Here is a 25,710-nt window from a genome sequence, read left to right on the forward strand (position 1 = left end):
TTCCTTCATAAGGTGGCAAAGGTGGTGGGTAGTCTTTGGTGACTGGGGATGGAAGTCTAGTCAGAATGTATTCAAAACACAAAACATTGAGCTGTTTCAATAACGATGTTATTATGACTTTTCTTTAATACAATTTCTTTATTCCTTTGAGCCACTACATGTAAAAGTATAGGAACGTCATGTTCAAGCTTTTTTTAAGGAGTGTTATCTCTTGGCAGTGTAGTGCCTTCTAATCTGTGAAGTTCTGCTCACATTGCATGTTGTGCGAGAGTATATTTTGTGTCCGTGTATGCAAGATATATTCATGTGCACAACTGCACATGCATGTGTCCACTCTTTCTCATACATTATTTAGTGACCTAAGCTCTTTCTTAGAGTCTCTAGGACATTCAGAATACAAATCATATTGTAGCTGCATTGCAAGACTCCCATGAGAGCAGAAACATTTGGCCTGGGTTTTCCTGGGTTTGCATTTATTAAAAGGAAACACCACTCAACATCGCTCCTTATGTAACCCACAAAATTAAATAGAAAACAGTCATGTTATATCAATGGTTCAGGAAATAGAGCATGCACCTCCACTCTAGCCCAGGTGCTAGACAAAAGGCAGTACAAGAGAAAAAATAGAGTCTGCAACACTGATATGAAAAACTCAGCTCCACTGGTTTATTTGATTCAACGTTTCGATCCCTTAGGATCTTCTTCAGGAATAGTGTGACAGGGAATGGGTGTGTACCTATATACAGGAAGGGGTACAACTGATTGGCTCTAACGATGGGTGGTGACTCATGCCACCTAAGCCCAAACCAATTAGCCAGTTAACACATTCTGTACCTGTTGTATTTTTGTATTTGTGTATATTTAAACCTGTCATGTTTATTATTATTATTGTGACATTGGACATTGGTTTGGGCTTAGGTGGCATGAGTCACCACCCATCGTTAGAGCCAATCAGTTGTACCCCTTCCTGTATATAGGTACACACCCATTCCCTGTCACACTAAAACCAGATCAAATAAACCAGTGGAGCTGAGTTTTTCATACCAGTGTTGCAGACTCTATTTTTTCTCTCATATCAATGGTTCAGGACATTCCAATCAATACTGAATATGAACACAGCAAATTATTGGAATGATGTTAAAGGTGACTTGATGAGCACATTCGTGTTCAGAGCCAACGATAGTCGATAGTTCTGTAGAATAAACCATGAAATGATTTCAACAAAATGTAAACTATGCTACAACACTGTAACAGCTAAAACCCTAGAATATACTTTGTTGAACTTTGTTGAAGGGACTTTGTTGTCCCCCAAGGCTCTATACTTGGCTCGCTCCCCTTTTCCCCCTCTGCACCAAATCGCTTTGCCTATCTACAACCTCACAAGTTTGAAGATGGGCTATTTTCTGTGATTGCAGAATCAGAATAGGTTTCATGTGTTTAAAATATTTAATTTAATTTGTGCAAGCAAGTGATGAGTTGGCGTGAGGTGTAAATCAAAAATAAATGTAATTTAAAGGCTCAGAGCTGGGGTAATTTGATATTTGATTTGTTGTACCTACCTTTGCATTCCACAGATGACTCTGCAATTTCACAGTGTTGAAGTGAGATATGAGAGTGAGAGCTGGGCCTAGTTGTGATGGATGAATGGTTGGGTGTGTAGGTCTCTACATGCTTGAGCTTCAAGGATAATTGACATGTCACATGTCAAGAAATAGACAAATGACCGTATTCACTCGGTACAAGATGTGGGCAAATCATTGGGTCTGCTTTCTATCGTATGACTGCTGGTAGGATAGGTAGGTATATTATATTTTTGTTTCAGAAGAGCAACTCATGAGTCGTGACACAACATGTCTACTTCTCTAACATAAAATAAACCAATGTGCTCTGACAAAAACAAGTTAAATCTACCTTTGAGCTTTGAAATAACATGCTTCCCACCTAGGTCAAACTCCTGCAACACGTGTAGCTTTTTTACTCCTGTTGTGATATTATGTAGTACTGGTCACATAGTGAACTATGTAAACATGACTTGTACAAACTAGCTAGACCAAACTGACTCTCTGTCACTATATATTGAGATGAAATGACATACAGATAAAGCAGACAGGACACCCTGAACCGCTCAAAATATGAGATTGAGATGGACAAATGTTGCACACATCTGGAAATGTTTTCAGCAGTGGGGTCATCCACTAAGGAAAACCTTCTCAGACAACCTCTCACCCACTTGCCTGAAGAGACATGCATGCACTCATACATACAAAGACACACACACACACACACACACACACACACACACACACACACACACACACACACACACACACACACGTATACACATTACACAAACACATACGCCCAGAAATGAGATATATAAGTAAAGTAGACACGTGTTCTCAAGCACAAACAATCATAAGTACACTCTGGTTCATACAGTATCTCCCGAGGTCCCAACTTGTATGCTAAATGAAGTGTCTATGATTCTTTGCAGCCTTATGGACAGCAACAAAGCACAGTACTGTACTCAAGCAAATTTTTATTTGTAGTCTACTTCACTATTTGTATTGTATTTTTAGTCCACTACATTTCTAGGAAGGGAAAAAGTTATGAATCAACTATTTAGGCCCTATTTCAAATATGGTGACAATAGCAGACCTATACAAGCTCACAACACAACCCGTTCTGAGCTTTATAGACCTTTTTTTCCCTCACTATTATTGATATTTTTAGTACTTTTTAATGCCTAAGTATTTTAAAAAGCATGAACATTTGAATAATCAAGATTTTTTTAAAGCAAGTACTCCAATACTTAATTACTCGATTGGGTACAAATTTGACTGAGCAACTTCCACTTGCATTGCAGTCATATTTGACCAGGACAGGAGTATATCTATACTTTGTTGACAGACGCAAGTACTGGAGTCAAATGCCACTGCATTTTGCAGGCCTCAACAATAGGCAACACGACAACAGGCTTCCTTTTTTATATAACACATGTCCCTGTTGCAATATGTGAAAACCCCTTTGTTTAGTCAGCCCTTTTCTGCCTCTGTTTTTGGCTTATGGGTCTCTTGGTATTTCAAAGGAGCTGTGCTTTGGCAGTGTCACAGGAGCCAAAAGGGCATTATGTGAATGCTTCTCTGTGTCCGAGGAGGAGCTCACAATGGAACTCTCACTCCCAGGCACACACACACACGCACACACACACACACACACACACACACACACACACACACACACACACACACACACACACACACACACACACACACACACACACACACACACACACACACACACACACGCAGCACAGAGCACACATATCTGTGTGCTGCCATTACATACTCAGCCCTGTCTCTTTCTCCACTTTCCTTCTCCTCCTAGTATATGCATATGCATGTAGATGCACAGATATGCTTCTTAGGGACCCTCACACACTCTCTCTCTTTTAACCTGGCACTGAGTGTGCTCTCTCTATCTCTTTCTTCCTTTGCCCTACTCAGTTACCCGCTTTCCTTCCGTTGGGAGGCCGGCCAGCAGAGAATGATTCCCTACTAAAAGCACTTTTGTGTCTGGAGTCTTGTGTTGTAAAAGACCACTCAGGACCAATAGAGGAGCGGGTATCTCTGTGACTGTGAGTCTGGCCCCTTGTGTTGTAAAAGACCCCTCAGGACCAATAGAGGAGCGGGTATCTCTGTGACTGTGAGTCTGGCCCCTTGTGTTGTAAAAGACCCCTCAGGACCAATAGAGGAGCGGGTATCTCTGTGACTGTGAGTCTGGCCCCTTGTGTTGTAAAAGACCCCTCAGGACCAATAGAGGAGCGGGTATCTGTGAGAGTCTGGCCCCTTGTGTTGTAAAAGACCACTCAGGACCAATAGAGGAGTGGGGTATCTCTTTGACTGTGAGTCTGGCCCCTTGTGTTGTAAAAGACCCCTCAGGACCAACAGAGGAGTGGGGTATCTCTTTGACTGTGAGTCTCTGAAGTGAAGCAACGTTGTTACTAAATTGTTAAACTAAATAAACAGCTGTGAGCTCAAACCAGTTGGAGAAAAAAAAGCTTTCTCCCTTTGCTGTGAATAACACACCCCGTTATGAGTCACTATTGTGCCAAAGAAAAATCCAGAATTTCCTTAAAATGTACATTGGGGATACTGACATCCAGCGTTGGTCCCACAATTGAGTTTTTAACAACATTAATCCTGGCATCTCTATTTTGGGCATATCGTTATGGGCCTTTTTTAAGCTCACAATGTGGTGCGATGTGAGCTTGTAGATCAGAGGATTATAGGGCTTAGTATAGGGCTTAACGCGCTTAACACATTTAGGCCTGACGTCGAAATTAAAAAAAAAAGTCTTCAAAATCCTGACAGTTTTCTGAAAAACCTTATGTTTCTGTATCAGTGGTGCTCAATATTTAATATCAAGGACCCCAAAAATTATATGTAATATGCCTCTGCCCCCCCCCCCCCCCCCCCCCATCAGAAAATGTTGTTCCAGGGACCTCCCCAGAAGCAAAGATTTTAGTTAAAATGTTCACTCTGTAATAATATTTACCGGTATTCAAAGATTTAAGGCACAGTTTTTCACATGCAGACCTACAATTTCATAGCACGGCACTCGGTGCCGCGCTATGAGCTTGTAGATCTGCTATTTTTCAATAGCTAAAGCATAATGCTTAAAACACCAAAAGGGGTTCCCGCCCAAAATGGATTAAGTTAAGTGTTCAAATGTTTCTACAAGGATACCTAGTAATTGTTAGAACAAACCAATAAGAGTGATAGTAGTAGTAGTCACAGTATTTTGTTTCAGCAGACATGAGTTAAAAAGAAATGCTACAGAAACTGATACAATATCATTACATATATTACATTACAAATAATCTGAATGCCAAGTGTGAGAATAATCAATTTATTACCTATAATTTGTATGCAAAGCTATGTACAGTATAATTACACAATTATAAACCTCAACATCGGACAATTCGTTTTCACTTTTACCCTGAATCAAATAACTGTGAATGAATGCTAGAACACAAATCATTGACTGACAGTTTCAATTAAAATCTTCAATTGATCTGAGGACAAAATGAACAGACTCCAGCCCTGTTTCACACAGATATCCGACATTCATCTGCAGTCATGAGGCAAAATGTCCTTTAAGGCCAACAATAATACCACAGTAATACCAATGCAAGTTTACATGTAGGCCTACACTACAGCATAATGTAGGTTGATGTCTTATATGTTTCAACATGAAAAATATTGGCAAACATACATAACTACATTTGTGATTACTTGTGATATTTAAATCTTCGTGGATATGTCAACATGGAACATTATTATTATAATATGATCACTCATATCTCTTTCAGCCTATCAGATCATGATCAAACTTGTCTACATTTTTCTGGAATACAACCTACGCACAAGAAATGTTGCGTTTAGCTTGGTCATGGGGGATGTGTCAGGCTTTGATGGGTCAGGTAAAACCTCTTGGCAATATAAACAGCATTATTGTTGCGTAATGTGTGTGAAAGGCAGCAGTTGATACATTCCAAGCGATAGGCTGGAAACATGACTTTTTCTAGCTGTTGCTAGAACAAGTACCACCACTATGCCCAAATGGCACAAATTGACACCTTGTGTTTTGTTAATTAAATACAAAATACCTTTTTTACCCATTTTATATCACATCCCGGTCATATTGTGCACTAATATGACCAATGTCAATATGCACAATACGACCGGTATTCAATTTCCATCAGTATCAGTATGCCAACTTTCATACAGTAGTAAATGCATTACTTGTAGTCTATTGGCAATGGATAGTGGGACTTTACAGAGAAATCTCTAAGAAGAGAATACCAGCACTCACGGCATTAAATGACTCACGGGTGTCATTTAATGGATAGTGGGAAACAATGTCATTACATACTAATGCTTACTGTGTGTGTATCAATTTCTGTAAGACAATATCTCCTTCTACATGAAAAAGAAAACCTGTAGTGGTTAAAAGTAAGGATGGTAAGATACTACTAGATGATACCAAAGCGGTGTCCTGGATATCATAATCATTGCAATAGTAGGTATTTGCATTGCCTGAGATTTGGGCCAAATAAGAGTTGAATAATAAAGGAGTGGCTCCTGAACCGGCGGTATTGACCCAAAATGCATTTAATTATAGTCTTAGCGAAGCTGACCTAAATACACATACATTATAATGCTAATAAGGTTTTGTCTAGGCATTATGTTACACATTAAGATTAGGTATAAGGCTACTAATGTTTAGGCATTAGGTTAATACATGGTTATAGGCGTGTGTTTGTTTTGGTTACGGTACTCAGAGCTTTTACCTGGGTACCAGTACTGGTTCAGAAGCCACAACCTACTAAATATCGCACATGCATGGGTGAAAAGTACATTGTAACATTACTGAATAAAGACTGACTTTCCATGTGCACAGTATCACTTTTTGAATTCAATAAACATCCATAAACGTGACCAAAGACACGTCTTCCTCACAGCTATCTTGGAAAAATAATATGAATCATGACATGTTGATGTAATGGCGGAAATAGGCAGTGTGGCCATGCCAAGCTGATGCTTGCCTGCAAAATGCATCACGGGATGCAGGAACACGGAGAAAGGCCAAAACAGACAGAAAGATGAATACACTAATACAGTGGAAAAATATGGTTTGCATACTTAGTTCCAAGAGTACAAAAAGCACAGTTCTGGCACAGAAATGTTTGTCACGCGCCTCCTTGTCTTCAAGGCACAATCTCATGATGCAATGCCCTTGACATTACAGCTCAGCACGTCGTCATGTGTGACCTGCCCGAGCTGCCAATGGAACTGCCCCTGTTTGCGGGTCCTCCAGCAGTGGATGCCATGTCCTAGTGTAATATCTTTTATACTGGGCAAATGGCTCAGCAAGTTACTTGGCAAGGATGTCACTGCGGAGTTGGACAAATTCAGCTCCAGCAGCGAGTCCAGTCCACTGAAAACCATGGGGCTCAGAGTCTTCAGATTGGGATTGTTGGATAGATCCAACACTTGAAGGCTCTGCAGGCCCTTGAAGCTGTGAGGTTGGATCTCCTGAAGCTCATGGAGACTGCTGAGAGACAAGTGAACCAGGTCCTTAAGTGAAGTGAAGGCCCCCTCTTCGATGCGGGTGATGGGGTTTCCATCTAGGTTTAGGTATCTCAGTGGAACGGCTTCAAGTTTGGGGATGGTGGTCAGCCTGTTTCCTGTCAGAGTTAAGCTCTGGACGTGTAGGACTCCACCGGCCTGAGTCCTGGAGACTGATGTTAGCAGGTTATTAGACAGATCCACGGTGACAGGCTCACTGTGAGCTTTGGTGGTGAATGCATCCATGTCAAACTCCTGGAAGCGGTTGTAGCTGAGGTCAACTTCTGACAGAGGGAGGCCAAAGAAACAGCTGGGTGGGAGGCTCTCTAAGGAGTTGTGGCTCAAGTCAAGAGTCTCCAGGTAACGGAGCTTGGACAAGGCTTTGGGACTTATCTGGACATTGGATGACAAGGAGGAGATAAAGAAAGACATGTGACAAAAGTCATACTAACCCATTCTGACCTGAGATCAGATTCATACGAAGGTTTCCGCCGGACACACACTGGTCCTGATGAACCCATTCTGACCTGAGATCAGATTCTAAAAATGTCAGTCGTTTTTTTTTGGTTTTTCAAAAATAGCAGACCTACAAGCTCGTATCGCGCCACTCGGTGGCGCGATATGAGCTTGTAGATCTGCTATTTTTCAATAGCTAAAGCATAACATGATGCCAACACCAAAATGGGTGCCCGGTCAGAATGGGCTAATACAGTTTTCATTAGTATGTGCAAGTTTGTACAAGTCAGTACCTTTTTTCTTTCCTTTTTTACCACATGAACCTAGGCGAACGTTCAAGCTCACAACAATGGTGGTGAACATGTAGATCTGCTATTTCTGCTATATTTAATGTACAACAAGTTTAAGTGCTTAATTTTATTTAATTACTGTGTGATACTAAGACAGACCTGGGTGATGTGGTCGCTACTGAGATCCAAGCTGACCAAGGTGGTATAGCCAGGACCTGTCAGCATGGCATCATTGAGTGGACCCACGGTGTTTGAGGACAGGTCCAGGTGAGCGGTATCCAGGGGTATGGGGATAGGCATCGTGGCACCGGGCCCCATCGCTTGGCATTCCACCCTGGTCAGGCTGAAGCTGTCGAACAGGCCAAAGCTCTCCACCTCACAGTGGCAGGCAGGGTGACAGTTCCTCACTGGAGTGCTAGCATGGACATCCACCAGCACCAGAGACAAGCCAAGCCACAGCAGTCGTGCCATTGTGTTCTGAGGAACAATTAATAGTGACCAGAGTTATATGAGGTAATGTACTCAATATTGCTCTCCCGCTAGCTGGAAATGTAAATTAGTTACTGGAACAGTGGGTTCCAGTGTTAACTGGTGATTTTCTTGACCCTTTTGACAGAAACCTATTTTTACAATTGGTACTTCTATTAGTAATTGAGAGAGAGAGGCATCAATTGTAAATTGCTGAATTAAGCCCTGCTAGCTGGCCTACAGGCTGTTCTGATCCTTCTTACACCCCACGTGACCTAAGTGATTTGAACTGACACAAATATTGTAAATAAACTATATCCTGAAAAGAGGTAGTTGATACAAACATACTGTATTAATGAGGACAAAAGGTAGAGCAGGGAACATAACAACTACACAAGACTAGTCTTATGTAGCCAGACTACTATTTCACAATATCTGAATGTTATATAGAGTCTGGAACTACACCACCAAAAAGCAGAGAAAGGGGAAGCTATCAGAAAATATCTTTAAATTTAAAACATACTTTTGAATTCCCATTACTGCTAAGCTGTAAGATGGAAGCATTTGAAAATTGTGGGAGGCTACAGTCTAGCTTGGGGAGCTAACACAAGACTGGACAGGGCTTTATGGTACAAGAGCAGCTTCAGGCTATGTAGACCTAGACAGTATATGGCTTCTGTCATGGGGGAAAAAAGCAACTGTTTGTTTGTTTGTTTTTCATTTGATGTTAAAGGTTTATGAGGTCAATTAAGTCTCGAGTGACTTTTTACAACCCTGTTGTAAAGAAATCGTGGAAAGGCTCAGCCATAAAACTAAAACAAACAAATTAGTTTACTTTAATAAATGTAGAAATTGTTTCTACATACTATTTAACTAATTCATGAATACAGTGATTCATTACGGAGGTATAATGGTTAGGTAATGTATGCACCAGGGCAAAAGACTGTAGAGATTACATAACTTTTTTTATATATATTTGTTTTATCCCACGATTTTGTAACTCATTTTTCACTCCTGTGTCAATTATCTAATGTTATCCTGGGCTCTACACACCCTCCGCCAACCTGGGGAGAGCAACAGACTTGAACTCATGCTTCCTTCATGCATGAGTGTCCAAGTCTCTCCTTTACGCCTGACAGGGGGGAGTTTCCCTGGTTGGACGTAGCGCGTGGAAGGAACACGTTATTCCAACCAGTTCCTTTCCCGTCCATCAGGCGCCCCCCGGCTGGCCAGGGGGAGGCAGTTTAGAGACCAGGATTACTGCATGTTTTTTGTGAGGGTACCTACCCTAGGGGACACAGGGAGAATTGGAGCCTGCACCAAAAATCTAATCTCTATACAGAATACAGCTACAGTAAGTTAGATTTTGAGCTTAATCCATGTACACTGCGCCCTCCTGCACTCCACTTATTAACATTCCACATCAAAACCCCTAACCTTCAGCTTAAGGTCTCCTCTCATTTGTGGTTTTAGGGGAAATTGGAGAATAATGTTCCCATTTTGAAACACCATCTTTAGTCCCACCCTGCAACCCCAGGGGGACTCTTTGATCCTTGATCAAAGACTTCATTTGCACTTTCTAAAGTGTGCACAATACGAATGACAATGCAGATAAAACAACATAAACAAGATAAAGGATATAGAATGTCACATCTTCAGCAAGTGATTAATGAGCCCTTGGAACTCTAGGTGCATTCGCAAGACTCGGAGCAGAAAGAAAACTACTCATCATGGAAAAATAGACTCACTCGTATTTACTAGCTACGGCTCAGTTACTGCATCGCTGCAAACCACAGACAGAAATCCTCTAGATTCTAGAGGATTTCTGTCTGTGGTTTGTCTAGATTCTAGACAAACCACAGACAGACATGGTTATCCAAAAGCATTCACTTGATCGCATTTTCTGGTGACATTCTAGACTCTAGAATGTCACCAGAAAATGCGATCAAGTGAATGCTTTTGGATAACCATGCATGTCAAGTTATGAGCAACCATTTTCAGAGAGAAGGGGGATAATTAAATGCTCATTAGACAGTAATTTAAACTAATATATTAATATAATAACAATAATAATAATATTAATATTAAAACAAGTGTGCTTGGCTCCATTCAAAATCCTTCACAACACTATGGCATATGTCTATATTATACTGTACCTCTATTCACAGCTGTCACTGACCACCCTCACAACTGTAAGTCAGACTGTAAATGTTGACGCCACCCTCACAACTGTAAGTCAGACTGTAAATGTTGACAGCCAGACGTTTGAGCACACAATGCCTCAACTAATCTGCTTTTACACAAGCTTATCCAACACATTAGGAGCACTGTAATAGATCAGATATAGATATACTGTACTCTTAAACACACACGCACAATTTGGTCAGAGGTTTCATTGTGTAACTCAAACTAAGCAGTCACAGGGCAGCCTAACCGAGGCATGACTTGGCACAAAATTAATAATTAAAGGCCCATGTTTTTTATGTAGAAATACATTCTGAAACAGTATGATTATATTTTGTATGGCAAATATGACATTTGTACTTTTGTTTTCACAATATAAGTCAGTTGTACAACAATGATTACCAACTGAAACAAATGTATTATATCCACAAAACAATGTACAAATGATGTAGCCTACTGTATCTGTAGCTGTCTCAGTCAATCATCAATCCTCAAAGTCTAAACTGTTTTACATATAGACTTTAGAGAATAGCCTTCACTGCTATTTTGTATTTTGGGATGGTGGGGCTACCTATTTGTTTGTTTGAATCATTTTTAAATACATAATTCCATGCAAGTGCAGTGCACATAAGTAGAGCACTGCTAATAACATACTCTACAAATGTTACATAACCTAAGTGTACAAACTTGAGACAAAAGAAACTTCCTTATTATGCAAATGGAGAAGTCAAAAATACAAACTTTATTTTTATTTTATTATTTTTTTCAATACACAAATCTCACCCTAAAAAAAGAAAAATGTGTATCATGATAAGAGACTTAAAGAGAGGGAAATATATATTCAGTATTCACCACTAAAGATTAAACGCTTTGTAAGAAAATTTAAAGCATTATTCACACGAGCTATAATACACGTAGCAAGTAGTTATGTAACAGGTATTTTATGTAGCGCATTGTCCTTGAAATACAACATGTGAGCAGATTCAGATTCCAAAGATCAAAGTCTGCTCAGAGAGAGTTGCTGTTGCTGATTTGTTTTGTTTTCTTTTTTTCTGCCGTGATTTGGCTTTTACAGTTGCAACTGTAACAAGTTAAATTTACTTGGAATATGTACTGTTTTATTCATTCACCACCACTTCATTTTGCAGCTGTTATAAAGCATGGTGGTGGTTGTAATTTTCACTCCATTTCATTGGGCATATCGACCAAGGCTACCTGTGTGGTTGCATGTGTATATGTGCGTGTTTTGACCTGCGTCGTTCGTTTTGACCACCCTCATATGACCGTAAAATCAAGTACAAACAAGACATAACTCCTAAATAAAGCTTAATGAGATTTAGACTATCTTGCTGCCATACTCTTATCAAGCAACCCATTCTTCCTTTGGAATGCATAAGGGACTGGGATAACATCCTGGTCTTAACATGTAGCCTTTGGTTCCCACATGAAATGTTCATCATTTGAAAGAAAAATAGAAAATACAAAAAATACAAATTCAAATTTACAAAACTATAAGACTTACACCACAACACCACTTAAACTTCAACATCCGTATTCTTGCCGATTACAAGCTTTCGGATGAGATATTTACTGTCTTGATCTTCCATTGTTTTCACAGCACCAGCAGCAGTTTAATTTCCACTTTTCTTGTTACCGCCTTTGCTCTTACAAAAATAATGACTCAGTGAAGGTTCCTGTAGGATATCATCATCCAACCCAATGTTAACAAGTCTGTCTAGTGTCTCCCCTCACGCAAGCTATAAGACCATAAACAACGCCTGCCTTGTCAAGAAACCACACCCAACCCATACTGTACCCACTAGACTTAAGGAAAATAACAGTGATGAGGGTTCATTAGGTACAATGTCAGTCACTCTAGTTATCATGTCAGCATCCACTTGCCTTTATACCCAGGTCTCTAATATATCTCTCTCGATCTCGCCTTCTTCACCTATATATTGCCCCATCTGTTCGTTTACTGGGGATCGTGAACTTTCAACGCCAGGTGTTCCGCTCAACCTTCACCAATAAATCTCATTTAACACCAATCTGCTTTTAACCCCCGGCTTCAAATCAAGACGCATTCTAACCACAGTAATTAGCAAATGGCAACAGCAGTTAGAGCGGCAAAGCCCCTTTAGAGGCCAATTGGCAGTGGCCTTTGAAGTCCCACCATGATACCATCTCACTTTCAGGGTTCCTGTTTTGACATCTTTATCTATAGTCATTCTAGTGGCAATCTGAGAACCCGTCGTCACAAAATAAAGGAAAAACAGCGCCCACTTTTCGTGAGTCTAAATTGAGACCCTGTCCCACATTGTGACGGAAATACAGCACCGCAGCGCACTCGCCTATTAGTTTTTCAAACAAACAAAATGTGAGATGCCAGAAGGGGTTCATAACTAAATAATAGGCAATAGTATAGCCTCTGGTCAAATAGACATCAAGGCATTTAATAGCAACTTAAGTAGGCCTTATTAGGTTACTACCCCCGTCCTGTCCTGTCCTGTCCTGTCCCACACAAGCGATACCTCTGTCCCTCAAATGAACAGTTTGGATCTAGATATACTGTGTGGACATTTTCCCTTTGGATTGGAGTAATTTATTTGTATAAGACAGTTCTGAACAAACGGGAACATAACAAATAAAATCCTAAATGTGTTAATTTGCCTCCTACAACAGTTCATTGTTAAATGATATATGAGAGAGATAGAGAGAGAGAGAGAGAGAACACGTGTGACCTCTTTGCCAAATATGTAGCCTATCCGCTTTGATGGCACAGTCCACAGCAAAGGTGTGCACAGCAGGGCACACTAAATTTCACGTGAGCTTGCAGGCAACATGCTGTGGCAAACGGCACGACGGCAGTGCTGCTGTTCATTATCCACAGCCAGGCTGCCTGGCCGGCCTTATCATTTGATTAAAACACAGCATGCCATGAACCCACAGGACCCCTGCCATACCCCTCAGGCTCGGGACGTTTTAGAGGCGGGCACATCGGGTAGCCTACCTATGCAGATCAGGTTTCTTGCAGCCGTGGCAGCACTGTCTGGCAGTCTGGCAGGCAGCTGTGTTAGACCGGTCGCATCCCCGGCAGCAGCTACCTTTTTATGAAAGTAATGGAACTTATACTGTTGTAAAGCAGCGCGTGTGCCACGTTAATTATAACTGTAGGCCTACTGTGCGTCTGCATCATTCCCCCGCCCCTTTCCGTTTTGTCAATCACAACTCCGCATGTCACTTCAGTGCGCATCATCAACAAAGTTATACAGGCCATTACACAGTTTGCGTTACAGAAGTAGATCATCTCACACTTCCATAACTTGCAGTAAAGGCTAAAATAGTCTAAATGCGGAACAACTAGTCGTATACCAAAACAGCCAAGCCAAGGTGGGTTTCTCAATTCTCTGATCCAGCAGCAAAATGTGAAATATGATCTGACCAGAGAGGTCTGTACTCTGTAGCTTTAGTGCTGCGCAGCGGTGTCCGAACTACTTACTGGTAGTAGCGGAAGACTTCATGGTGGCTATCAAACAAACCGCACTATAAAGGTTAGCTGCCGCGGTTGTGTTTTCTAACATTATCTCGTGTACATTCCGTCTTACCTTGACCATGATACGAGTGGGCAGAGTGGGTTCGGCTGCCGGACAGTCCGCTTTTTTTTGTATCTACTTCACGGAACCGCGCGACTCCGCTCCCATTTTCTTACTTCGTCCCCATACATACAGCACTTCACAGCGTCCGTAGTTTATTGTCACCTCTGGATTCAGTGTCTGGATGTCTGAGTCCGCCGTTGGCGATGTAACAATGAAGTGTCAAGAGGAGGAGGAGGAGAGACTGCCGCTCCTCTTCTCCCATCTCTCAAAAAGTCTCCTGGTGTGGGGTTTCCGCCGCAATCCACTCCTTTTGGAGAAGCATATTATGCACGTTTGGGCATGCACACAATACGCACTCTAGTGGAGAGGCCGCAAAAAGCCACATGAAATAAATAATAATAATAATAAAAAAAGAGGAAAAAACAGTACTATTATGCAACGAGGCGGCGGGTTCGACTCTTTTGATGGTTTTCATTTTATGGGGAAACTAGTAAAAAAATACAATACAATAAAAGCTCAAAGCTATAGTCTGCATGGATTTGGATATAGTCTAGACTAGACCCGAGTGGCATGGGGAGATGATGCAGTGTAGATTCCCACATCCCACTATGGGAAACAATGTTGCCAAGGAATCAGATTAATGATTATATGTGGCCAAGATGCAGTGATGGGGGGGAAATAGTATAGGCCTAATCAATGGTTTTACTTAAAGAACAACTTTAGTTTTTTTCAACCAAGGTTCATGTTTTAGGTTGTTATTAGAGAAAGTAAAAGATGAGTCTTATTTTTTTTTTCATTTGCTGCTTTCTTTCGTTTTAGGGATTTTAGCTCTTTTTGACAGGGGGGTGGGGGCATTCGAGCATGGGGCTAAATATGTATTTTTATGGTGATTTATTTTTGTATTATTTACTATAGTCCTAATAAACCCAGGAAATTACATCTGGCCACAAAAGATAACAGGATCTACTGAATGTGAAGGTAGCCTACTGGGGGAAGGCTTATACTGTGTGTATAGGCTCAATATGTCAGTTTGTCACATTCAATAGATCCCGTGATATTTTGTGGTCAGATGTAATTTCTTGGGGTTTATTAGGACTATAGTAAATAATAAAAAAAATGAATCGCCATAATATTTTGTAAAAGAATACATATTTAGCCCCATGCTCGAATGCCCCTGCCCCCCCTGTCAAAAATTGCTAAAATCCCCAAAACAAAAGAAAGCAGCAAATGAAAGAAAATTAACACTCACCTTTTAGTTTCTCTAATAACAACCTAAAACATGAACCTTGGTTGAAAAAAAACTAAAGTTGTCCTTTAAGTAAAAGATTCACTACAATGTAGAAAATGTCTGGAATTCAAAATGTAGGCTACTTGAGTAAAATAACAAGTATTGGCATTTGGCATCAACATGTACTTAAAGTACAAAAAGTAAAAGTACTCATTTCATTTCAAGTTTTCAAACATATTCAAATCTTTAGAAAATAGCCTATCTACAAGCTCACAATGTAGCTATATTTCTTTTATTTTTTTATGATTTGTAGGCTACTTTATTTATTTTCTTCCATATGTATAAAACATTGACAAGAGACAACCAAAGAAATACACAAAACAATACAATACAACAATACAATACTACAGATGCACAAAAAAACTAAAAACTAAACATAAACACATAACAAAATAAAACAAAACAAAACAATACAATACTACAGATGCACAGAAATATCCCGCAGTCCACCCCAGCCCCAATTCCAGACATTTCTTCAATATATTTTTCCAACGTTGCAGCCCGTTCAGAGCTCACTCAGAGCTAGAAACTATTCAGAGTCCTGATACATGCATATGGTAAAAGCCCCATTTTGAGTCATAGTCGTCCAGTCTATTGAGCAGCCTGTATGACAGTCGCTCGTATGCGGCCAATAGTCCCATGGAGGCGTCCCAAAGGGACGGTGCAGGTGCAGATGGGGCCTTCCAGTCCTTGACCACCAGCCTCCTACCTGACATGATGGCCGTTTGTATCCATTCAGCTAAAGGAGGAGCAACGTGCCTCAATGTGGCATTGTGGCAGGATCCCCCAGAATGAACAGACTGGGTGAAAAAGGCCCGCTATTCTCTCCAGTCTTTCATGTATAGCGGTCCAATATTCCTGAATTTTGGAACAGCCCCAAAGCATGTGTACAAGTGTACCGTCTCTATCCTGACACCTCCAGCATTCAGGACCATCAGTCAAGCCGACCCTAAACAGTCTTGATGGTGTCCAATATATTCTATTTATAATTTTGAATTGAATCAACCTTGTACGTAGTTCTCTTGACATTTTCCTTCCATTCCTAAGAATTCTAGCCCAGTCACCATCTGATATTGTAATCCCTAAATCCCTTTCCCATGGCAACTTGGGTGTGGATTTACACTGGTCAGATGCATCTAGTAACATGGCATAGTATGTAGAAGCCTCATGTCCCAATCCGAATATTTTAAAAATACTCTCCACTGTGTCAATTTTAGGGGGGGGGTGATGTGAGAGAACCAAAGGTTTTCTCCAATACTGTAGGTGTCTCAGTTGTAAGTACTGCCAGAAGTGATTACTGTATGTGGTAGGCCAAATTCTGTTTTTAATTCTTCAAATTATTTCAAATTGTTTTCTTGGTATAGGTCTCCCAAAATCTTTACACCCCGTCGATACAATGTAGCTATTTTCAAATGGCCAGACTTATACAGCTGAAGTGGTTACTGTATGTTTTGTATTAATAACCAAATTCTACAAAGTAACTAAACTAACGTTTTCAAATAAACGTAGAGCAGTAAAAGCACAATATTTGGATCCGAGATGTAGTGGAGTAGAAGTAAAAGTATTGGAAATTAGAGTACAAATACCTCAACATTGTACGTAAGTAGGCCTAAATGTTACTTTCCACCACTGATTAATACAGCCTTCTTTGAAGAATGCTATAAGAAGGACTGTTAACAATTGTTTGTGTTATCCTTTTAGCATAACCTTTGACTGTAGCCTGTTAACACTGTGTTAATAAAGTATTCAATAAATCAACCAATCAATCAAATATCAAAGTAAATATGCATGTGTAATGTTTAATGCACACACAAACCATGTCAACTTCATCCAGGCTAATGTATCAAGTCCCTAAGGAGATGCGCTGAGAGGATGGGGTCAAGAATGCAGAGGTCTGATTAACATCTGTTGCTACACTAAACATCTGTTGCTACACTAAAACATGGGTTTGTCTGGATTGGTTTGGTTTGGTTTGGTTTGGATTGGATTGGATTGGTTTGTCTGGTTTGTCTGGATCCCATAAGCACTGTTGTTGGACTTATGACCCTATATGCTTATCTATGACCAGGAGAAACTCCCTACTTTTTAACTAGAACTAAAGATGAGAGAACATATTACTCCAGTTTTGGCATCACTGCACTGGCTTCCGGTTGTTTTTAGGATTGATTTTAACATTCTTTTACTTGTCTATAAAGCTCTCAATGGTCTCGCACCTTCCTACCTACATGACTGCCTGCCTAAATATGTCCCAAACCGCCCCCTAAGGTCTTCCACTGCTGACCTGCTGGCTTTGCCTAAAAAAATGGCAACTAAAAAATACGGGGAAGCAGCTTTTTGCTTCTACGGGCCGTCGGCATGGAACAAGCTCCCACTGTACCTTCGTCAGGCAGCCTCTATAGACATTTTAAAAGCTCAGCTCAAGACCCACTTCTACAACATTGCTTTTAAGTGATCTTTTATTTTTTTATTTTTTGTTATTCATGTCCTCACTGTATTGCATTACTGCTTGTTTTTTAATGTCGTTGCCTTGCTTTTCTTTTATTCTCCATTGTTCTGTAAAGCACTTTGAGCTGCATTTCATGTCATGAAAGGTGCTATACAAATAAAGTTTTATTATTATTATTATTACTAGACAGGGGTTATTCATAAAATCTGGGAAATGTGTTTGTAAAGGTGTCAACTAACATATCCCACATTGGTTTCTATTCAAACACCCATTCCAAGCATTAGTTCTGCACGAAAAACACACCTTGGGCTAAATTCGTCCATAGCCAGTTGCCCAAATGTGCCGACCTCATCACATTTGTGATGACGGCTATGACTTTTTTTTTAGCCCAAGGAGTGTTTTTCGTGCAAAACTAATGCTTGGAATGGATTCAGAATCATGAAAACCCCCTATTGACACACATGCTACTTAAAGCATAATGAAACATTTTGTCTTATATTGGTTGTTGATGGTACCCCAACTTTCAGCAGCTGTCAAAAATTCCCCTAGGGTGGTTGAATAGAAACCAATGTGGGATATGTTAGTAGACACCTTTACAAACATATTGGTAAAGAAAATTCTTGGTAAGAAATGTATTCCCAGATTTGACATTATTCTGATAATATTCCCTGACTATAGAGGAACAGAGGAGAACGAACACAAAGAACACCTGCTCAAATGTAAGGCGTATGTGAAGAAGCAATTTTATGAAAGGGTTTTTGCCAGGTGCTTGAAAAGCACCAGGACTACATTTGCTACTTCTCTACTAGCGACCGTACTGACTACCTTAGTGGACACTTTTTCATGATTGGCTTATGGCAATATATCCAGTCTAGCTAACTCCTTGGACGCCCATTCCCATAGGGGGGCGGTATAGGCACCGAGTGCCAGCTAAATGTGCAACATGAGCAAAGAAGAGCGGTTCTTGTTGTTCTGTCTGAAACAAAAGTACTCATACCCCCTGGTCTACTGAGGCCCACCGAGGCCTACTAGCGATGTGATCATTGTTTTGTTAGGGGGAGCTCGAATTAATGTGTTATTAGGCTACGATCATGGTACTTATAACTTATTACTTAATCTCATTATGAGCCATAATGTCACTAAAGATGCAGGGATTTTGGCTGTTTCTTACATGGATGCTAGCGGTGGCTATAGCGACAAGGCTAAAATAAGGTAAATAATATTTTTTTAAACTCTGGATAAACACACACACACACACACACACACACACACACACACACACACACACAGTATACTGCACATCCAAACACTCACAGCACAGCTGTTGAGTTGTTTAGTCTTAATGTTGTGTTTGTATGTGTCTCCTCACATATTCTCCAAAGCTGTCATGCGGGGGTCATCTCCTTCAAATTGCTGGCCAGTGGCCACATACTCTCACCAGCTGTGTCATGACCTACACGCCTAGTGTCACCCTACATAGTGAATGCACAAACCTCCAGATCCCAGACTGGGGTTCATCATCTGTCCACATCATTTCATGAGCCATATGAACTCATGCAAGCCCCTCTTTATTTTTGAAAAACAAACAAGATCAAGTGAAAGGACCTCTCTTCTGCTGGGGTCCGCGTCAATATGCCGACGGTCCATTGGTCCGATCGACAACCTACCTCAAACCCTCACCCTAACCCTAACCTCCCCCAGGGCAGACACCTAAACCTAACCCCAACCCTCTCCCGACCCCCAGCGCACCTCGGACCAATGCTCCTTCGGAGCAATGGTCCGTCGGATCATAGGGTGCTTCCCCTACTGCTGTAAGAGAATCTGGGAATGTTGAAAGCTCTGTCTACTGTTTGGGTGGAGATAAGATAAGAGTTCAGACAGCTAGCATGTGTGATAGATTGAATACTAGCTCTTTCAAATGCTCATGCCTGTAGTAGAATACAGTGGGCGCTAATGCTGTTCTCCGTCATTAATACAGTGAATGGAGAGACACAGCAACACGTCATTACTGTTCATTTATTTAATCATCTTTTCCCCTTATTCAAGGGAACTACACATGCTGTGCAGAAAATGTGTTTGTGTGTGAGTGGGGGCTGGGTGATGTTCCAAAATCACTCACTGTGTCCCTATACTCCCTGGCAGGAATCGAACCCAGGACCTTCTAGCTGTGGTGCAACAGCTAAGATAAGATCTGAAAGTGAGGAAGGCATGCAGGGCCCTGAACGGCATGGCCAGTGTATGGAACTCCAACCTCCCCCGTCAATTTCAAACTCAGCTTCTATGCAACGGTAGGATCTGTTCTCCTATACGCCAGTGAAGCCAGGACCCTGAAACCAACCCTACAGAAGTCTAGACGGGTACTACACCAGAATGTTGCGTGCAGTAGCCTACTAAACATCAGCAAGAGTACACATGTTACAAACAAGAATCTGTATAATGGAATGCCATGGGTGAGCCAGGAAATATAGCAGCCAGGAGAATGAGACTATCAGGACACTGCCAAAGACACAAAGAGCTGCCAGCCAGCAAATTAGTGCTGTCGGAACTGGGAACACATGTTCACTTGTCATTTTGGTTGTAATTTTCTAATAAATATTTATCATTAATATCAGGATTTAGAAGGCGTTTTTAGAATCAGCCTCAGGTCTAAATGGGTCAAAGGTATATATATATTTTTTAAAGCGCTAGTATTCTAATTTTTGTTTTTGAATTAATGTTTGTTCGGTAACAATCTCTCCAGCGCTTTAGTAAACAATGAAAATACAATTTCAAGTCAGCATACCAATTTCATCCAATCCGGAGAGAGATCTCATACAGCGTACAGGATAAACAAGTGAAATTGGATGACGTGAATGAAATAAATGAATGAGCAGACATATTGGAATTGGAATAAAGAAATTAATCTGATATAATTTGTAATTTCTCCTAATTGGATGAAATTTAAACCCATCTGAACATTTATTTGTGTTTAACCTATAAAAAACCGGGAAATCTCCTGTGTCATTATATACAAATTCAAAAATAGAAAGTCTACAAGCTCATATAGTGAAACATTTAGAAAATCTTTGAATATATGCTTTTTTAAAGAGGTTTTTACTCAAATCTGTGCTTCTGTGCAGGTTTCTGAATGTTTTGATTTAGGGAGCCGCGACCAAATGCATATAATTTTGGGGTAGGCCTACTTTTACTAGTTTGAGCACCACTGATATAGAAACATTTGTTTTTAGAAAACGGCTACGATTTAGAATCGGCCTCAGGACATGGTGAGTCCATTACTGCAATGAACAAATACTGCAATGGTTTCTTTTAGAACACAGAGCTTCAACACAAAGTTTTAATCTTAAACAAAAACATATCTCAAAACACTGTTTACTTTATGTTGATGAACTTGAAGTGATTTGAATAACAATCCAGATTTTTGAGGTCCAGAGAGATAAAACAATGGCCTAACTAACAGTAAAAGTTGCATTTTTCTCTTCTTTCTTTCTTTCTTTCTTTCTTTCTTTCTTTCTTTTTCTTTGAGTGAAGGCTGATTTATCGTTTTGGATATGCACCAGTTTGTAGTACAAGACATTTTCCAACAGATGGCGACAGAGTTATGCAAGAGCTATATGACATACTGAATTTACAGAATGTAGTATCAGCTACAACTTCAAAATCGATTTGGTACCAAATACTATTTATTTTTAGAAAGTGCTTGTCAGATTTTCTGGGGACAATCAGGGTTTTTGTCATTATCAGAATATGGTATCCATACAGTAGGTTTGTGTGCCTAAGACAGTCTATATATAAATATATTATATAAACGAATTATATGAGCTTGTCCATTCTGAGCTGTATGGATATCAAACTACAGTCATTGTTTGTGAGGATATGGAGGTCATGATCCTTTGCCTCGGATACTGTGTCAGAATAAACTGCCCCTGTATCAGAAATTATTGTCCATAATTGGACAAAGTACATCAACATCAGTTACCTTTCTCAGCTCCTTTGAGATGACCTCTGTGATGCTCTTGTACACACATTTTTAGTTGAGTTGTGTGTCACTGTAAAATGAATTCGGTACGGTACAGTACAGTACAGTACAGTACAGTACAGTACAGTACAGTACAGTACAGTACAGTACAGTACAGTACAGTACAGTACAGTACAGTACAGTACAGTACATTTGTATACTCTTGTTTATTTAGTGGATTGCAAGTGCTTTTGCAGGACAATACTCTCATTGTCTGCAGGATGTATGCATCATCGGCTAGATCCTTGACATCATATAGGCCAGATTTTAGCATAATATGTTAAGGATATACTTTACCTACTGTTCTGCACCAAAAGGGATAAACGGGAGTCCAGCATTTACAGCATGCCAATTACCAGGCAGGATGGATGGACAATTGAAAATGGTACAAAATATGTATATGTAATGTATAGAGATGAAATGGATGAGAATATGTTCTAGTTATTCTTACAGGTATGCTCTATGACTATGTCGATGTTAGACTGAATGCAGAGAGGACCCCACTATGGTAGTAGCACCAATGGGCCATGGCTGTCTGGTAACTTATGGCATGCAAGTGTACACAAGAGTACACTTCCAGACTGCTCCTATACCTTGAACAAAAGTAGGAGCAATCAGGGGGAGTATGGCGTGACAGTGCAGTATAGGCTACTGGTCACGACTCACGGGTGCCCATTGGTGTCCATTCACAGCAGGGGTGGTGTTCTGCTGAGCCTCATTTTTCTCCTCCTCCTATTCTTGGATGTTGAACAAGGTGTTACATTTAAGAGGCTCATCAGCTTATGGGATATGGGTCAACAAAGGTGGAATGGTGATAGCCTGCCCTGGTGTCAGTGCGTGACAATGATGTGAAGCATGCCTGCCTTTGTCTAAATGTTGACTTTTCCAAATATTATTAATTTACTTAGATGTTACGACATTTCACACCTAGTACATACATCCTAACCACCACAATCCACTGAGCAATAGTCAGCTATTAGACGTCTGTCTAAAAATGGGTTATAACTTGACTAAAAATGCTATTATTTGATCCTGTAAGTCAGTGGTTCCCAAACATTTTCACGTCAAGGACCCCCAAATTGACACCAATTATCCCGCAGAACCCCATTTGAAAAGACATGCCAGGGACCCCCATAAGAGAAGACTTTTACGGCTCTAGTAGTGATTCTCAGCCAGTTTAATTTCAAGGACCCCCAATTTGACATGCATTAGTCTATGGACTCCCCCATTTAATGGCATTTCGATCTCTGGGACCCCAATTTATATAGTAAAATCAATGTTAGTTTAACTCTGAGAGTGTACATTTGGAGACTCTCAGAGTTACAGACCCATAAGGGTCCATTTGGTTCCAAACTATCATTTAGCTGGGTACCCCCTGGAACTCCCTCAAGGACTCCTGGGGGTCCCCGGACCCCACTTTGGGAACCACTGCTAAATCAAATTATTCAGTCCTTTAAACTGACACCAGTGTTCATTCTTAGGTTGTAGCCTAGAAGTTTTGGAGTGAACACTCTGCTCATGCTGCAGTTTCCCGGGTGGTGGTGTCAAAAGAGCTGAAAAAGACTGACACACACAGATATGAAAAGCTCATGGGGCTCCTTGGCTGGGATAACCCTTCGTTATCTCTAATTACTCCCTGCCCACCAAGGTGCAAATTCATTTAAAACTGCAGAGACCGTGCAGTTGGTATATTTGACCAATTAAGGCGCGGTTCAGGTGTCTTCGTGCAACAAGGTGTCTCCATGGTAAAAAGCCTCGGCTGAACTTTGAGTTTGCATTTGTCTGTGTCGTTTTTATCATGTTATCATCAGTTAATCTTAATATCTGATGATTTATGTTGCGAGTGGGGTGGGAAAAGTATTCACTTCTTCCTTATAGCAAGGTTTAGTTTCTCCCCAACCCCAGCCTACAGTATGTAGCCTATGCTGTCAATCCTCTTATATTGTGCCTTACAGAATATGGATTAGGTTAATGAGTCTGCGCCTACGATCGACATGCTCTCAGGTCACTTTGAAGGGATTGAATGGGCCTAGAGCCCATCTAGACCTGCTTTCTTATTAATTAATATATATCTTATAGATTATTTGAATGTTTTTTTATTACTTTTCCATTTCCAATGTTTGGACCGGTTAACTCAACACTGTGGGGAAACAATCGTTATTGGGAAGTATTTTATTTTATCCCTGTAAGAGACTAACTAGAGAAAGCGAAATTGTGTAAAGTGTAAATTGACCGATAGGTCTGTTATGGTTCCTTTTCAACCTGGGAGATGTTGCCTGCGAGTGGAGTGGACCTGTTTGCGAACAACTAAACTGTGGGACATAAGTAGCTCTCCAGGGTGCTGAAGTGGTCTCTGAACGCAACACATTGAAGATTTGCCTGTCGCTCAGCCTATCTCAACATCATGACTTGTGGTGAGATTCGTGAGAATAAACCTTTTGAGTTGAGTTCAGTGTGACTAGATGTTTGGAATGGTGAAGTGGGAATTGCGTGAGAAAGTCGGAGTGGGCAGTTGTAAGATTCTCTTCGGAGCTCGAAGCTGTCCAGGCGTGCCAGACATGGTAAGATTACACTTTTAGTTCATATTAAATATTACACATTTTTTGATTCATTGGACTCCTATAATAAATTATGTTGATCTGTTTTGTAGGTGTCTTTGGACTCATCTGACCATGCTATAGTGAATATAAACATTCACTATTAAGGATATCCTGGAAGGAAGAAAATGCAACATCTTCCTGAAAACTTTAAAAGGGCGTTATGGGAGTTTTCCAACTATCCATGTATACCTGTGATCCGAAGGAATAATCTTGCAATATTGCCATTGCATAATTTTATGCTATGGATTCTCCTTGGAATTTTGATGTTTCCATGTTGCGTCCGATGTATAATATTCAAAGTGGGTGTTCTTGGGCCCTGGAACTGCGACCCAATTTACTCCCGGGCCCTACCAACTGCGGCAGCCAAACTGGCTGTGGGCAGAATAAATGAGGACTACAGTTTAGATCTGGGTCTGAAAATGGACTTTATTATTCTTCAAGAGCCATGCGGGACCTCGCAAGCTCTCACCACCTTTATCTATTATGAGAAGATAGCTGATGCTTTTGTGGGACCCACAAACCCGGGTTATTGTAACGCGGCTTCACTTCTGGCCAAGAACTGGGATAAGGCTATCTTTTCTTATGGCTGCATCAACTATGAGCTGGACCGAATCGTTGGCTTCCCAACATTTGCCAGGACTTTGCCATCCCCCACAAAAATCTTATTCACTGTGTTGAAATTCTTCAGTTGGGCCAACGTTGGGGTAGTGTCTTCCAATGAGGATATATGGATGGAAACTGCCAGTAATGTGGCCAGTGCTCTCCGGAATATGGGACTTCCTGTTGGTATAGTAACCTCTATTGGGATAAACGACACTGAGATTGAGAGAACACTGAGAAGAATCCACGCTGCAGGAAAGATAAAGGGTGAGTCTGCATAATGAATAATTTAAGGAGACATGTTGGCTAGAACATGTGACGACGATGAATCAGATTGAGGGATGTCTTAACTCTTTGGGAAGTATAAAAAACGAATGCTTGCATCCAAGGAAGGAGAACATATAGTCTCCTGGCATCTGATATTCTATCAGTGGGTATCTCACTACTGTCTTGTGAGCAATGGAAAACAAATAAACAGGCTGTCTTAGATTGTGTTGTCAAAATCAACAATGCATTGTATGAACAGCCAGAGTTGGAGTTTAAGTTTAGGCATTATAGTTTAGTTATATATTACTGCACTATTTGAAAAATGTAGGGTGACATTTTTTCCTTGGCCTAGTGGCAATGTGCGTGC

The 25,710-nt window shown here is 40.6% G+C and overlaps 3 protein-coding genes across 3 annotated transcripts in view; 2 read left to right on the plus strand and 1 right to left on the minus strand.

Moving 5' to 3' along the window:
- Window positions 1–25,710, plus strand: part of siae (sialic acid acetylesterase) — a 301,364-nt gene that overhangs the window by 93,077 nt on the left and 182,577 nt on the right. The window lies entirely within an intron of this gene.
- On the minus strand, window positions 4,896–14,431 carry tsku (tsukushi small leucine rich proteoglycan homolog). The gene is made up of 3 exons (XM_083774013.1): window positions 14,137–14,431; window positions 8,039–8,356; window positions 4,896–7,526 (listed from the first exon to the last, which is right to left on the minus strand). Exons 1-3 carry the CDS (start codon window positions 14,143–14,145, stop codon window positions 6,786–6,788), a joined length of 1,068 nt encoding a protein of 355 aa, XP_083630139.1. The 5' UTR covers window positions 14,146–14,431; the 3' UTR covers window positions 4,896–6,785.
- Window positions 24,602–25,710, plus strand: part of gucy2f (guanylate cyclase 2F, retinal) — a gene marked incomplete at both ends in the record, with an annotated part of 33,449 nt that continues 32,340 nt past the window's right edge. The window contains one exon of the mRNA XM_083773100.1: window positions 24,602–25,343. Within this exon, the coding sequence (XP_083629226.1) occupies window positions 24,602–25,343 (742 nt within the window). The remainder of the gene's footprint in view (window positions 25,344–25,710) is intronic.

The sequence above is a fragment of the Protomyctophum parallelum genome, assembly GCF_964188405.1.
Source record: "Protomyctophum parallelum genome assembly, chromosome: 9".
Classification (NCBI taxonomy): Eukaryota; Metazoa; Chordata; class Actinopteri; order Myctophiformes; family Myctophidae; genus Protomyctophum; species Protomyctophum parallelum.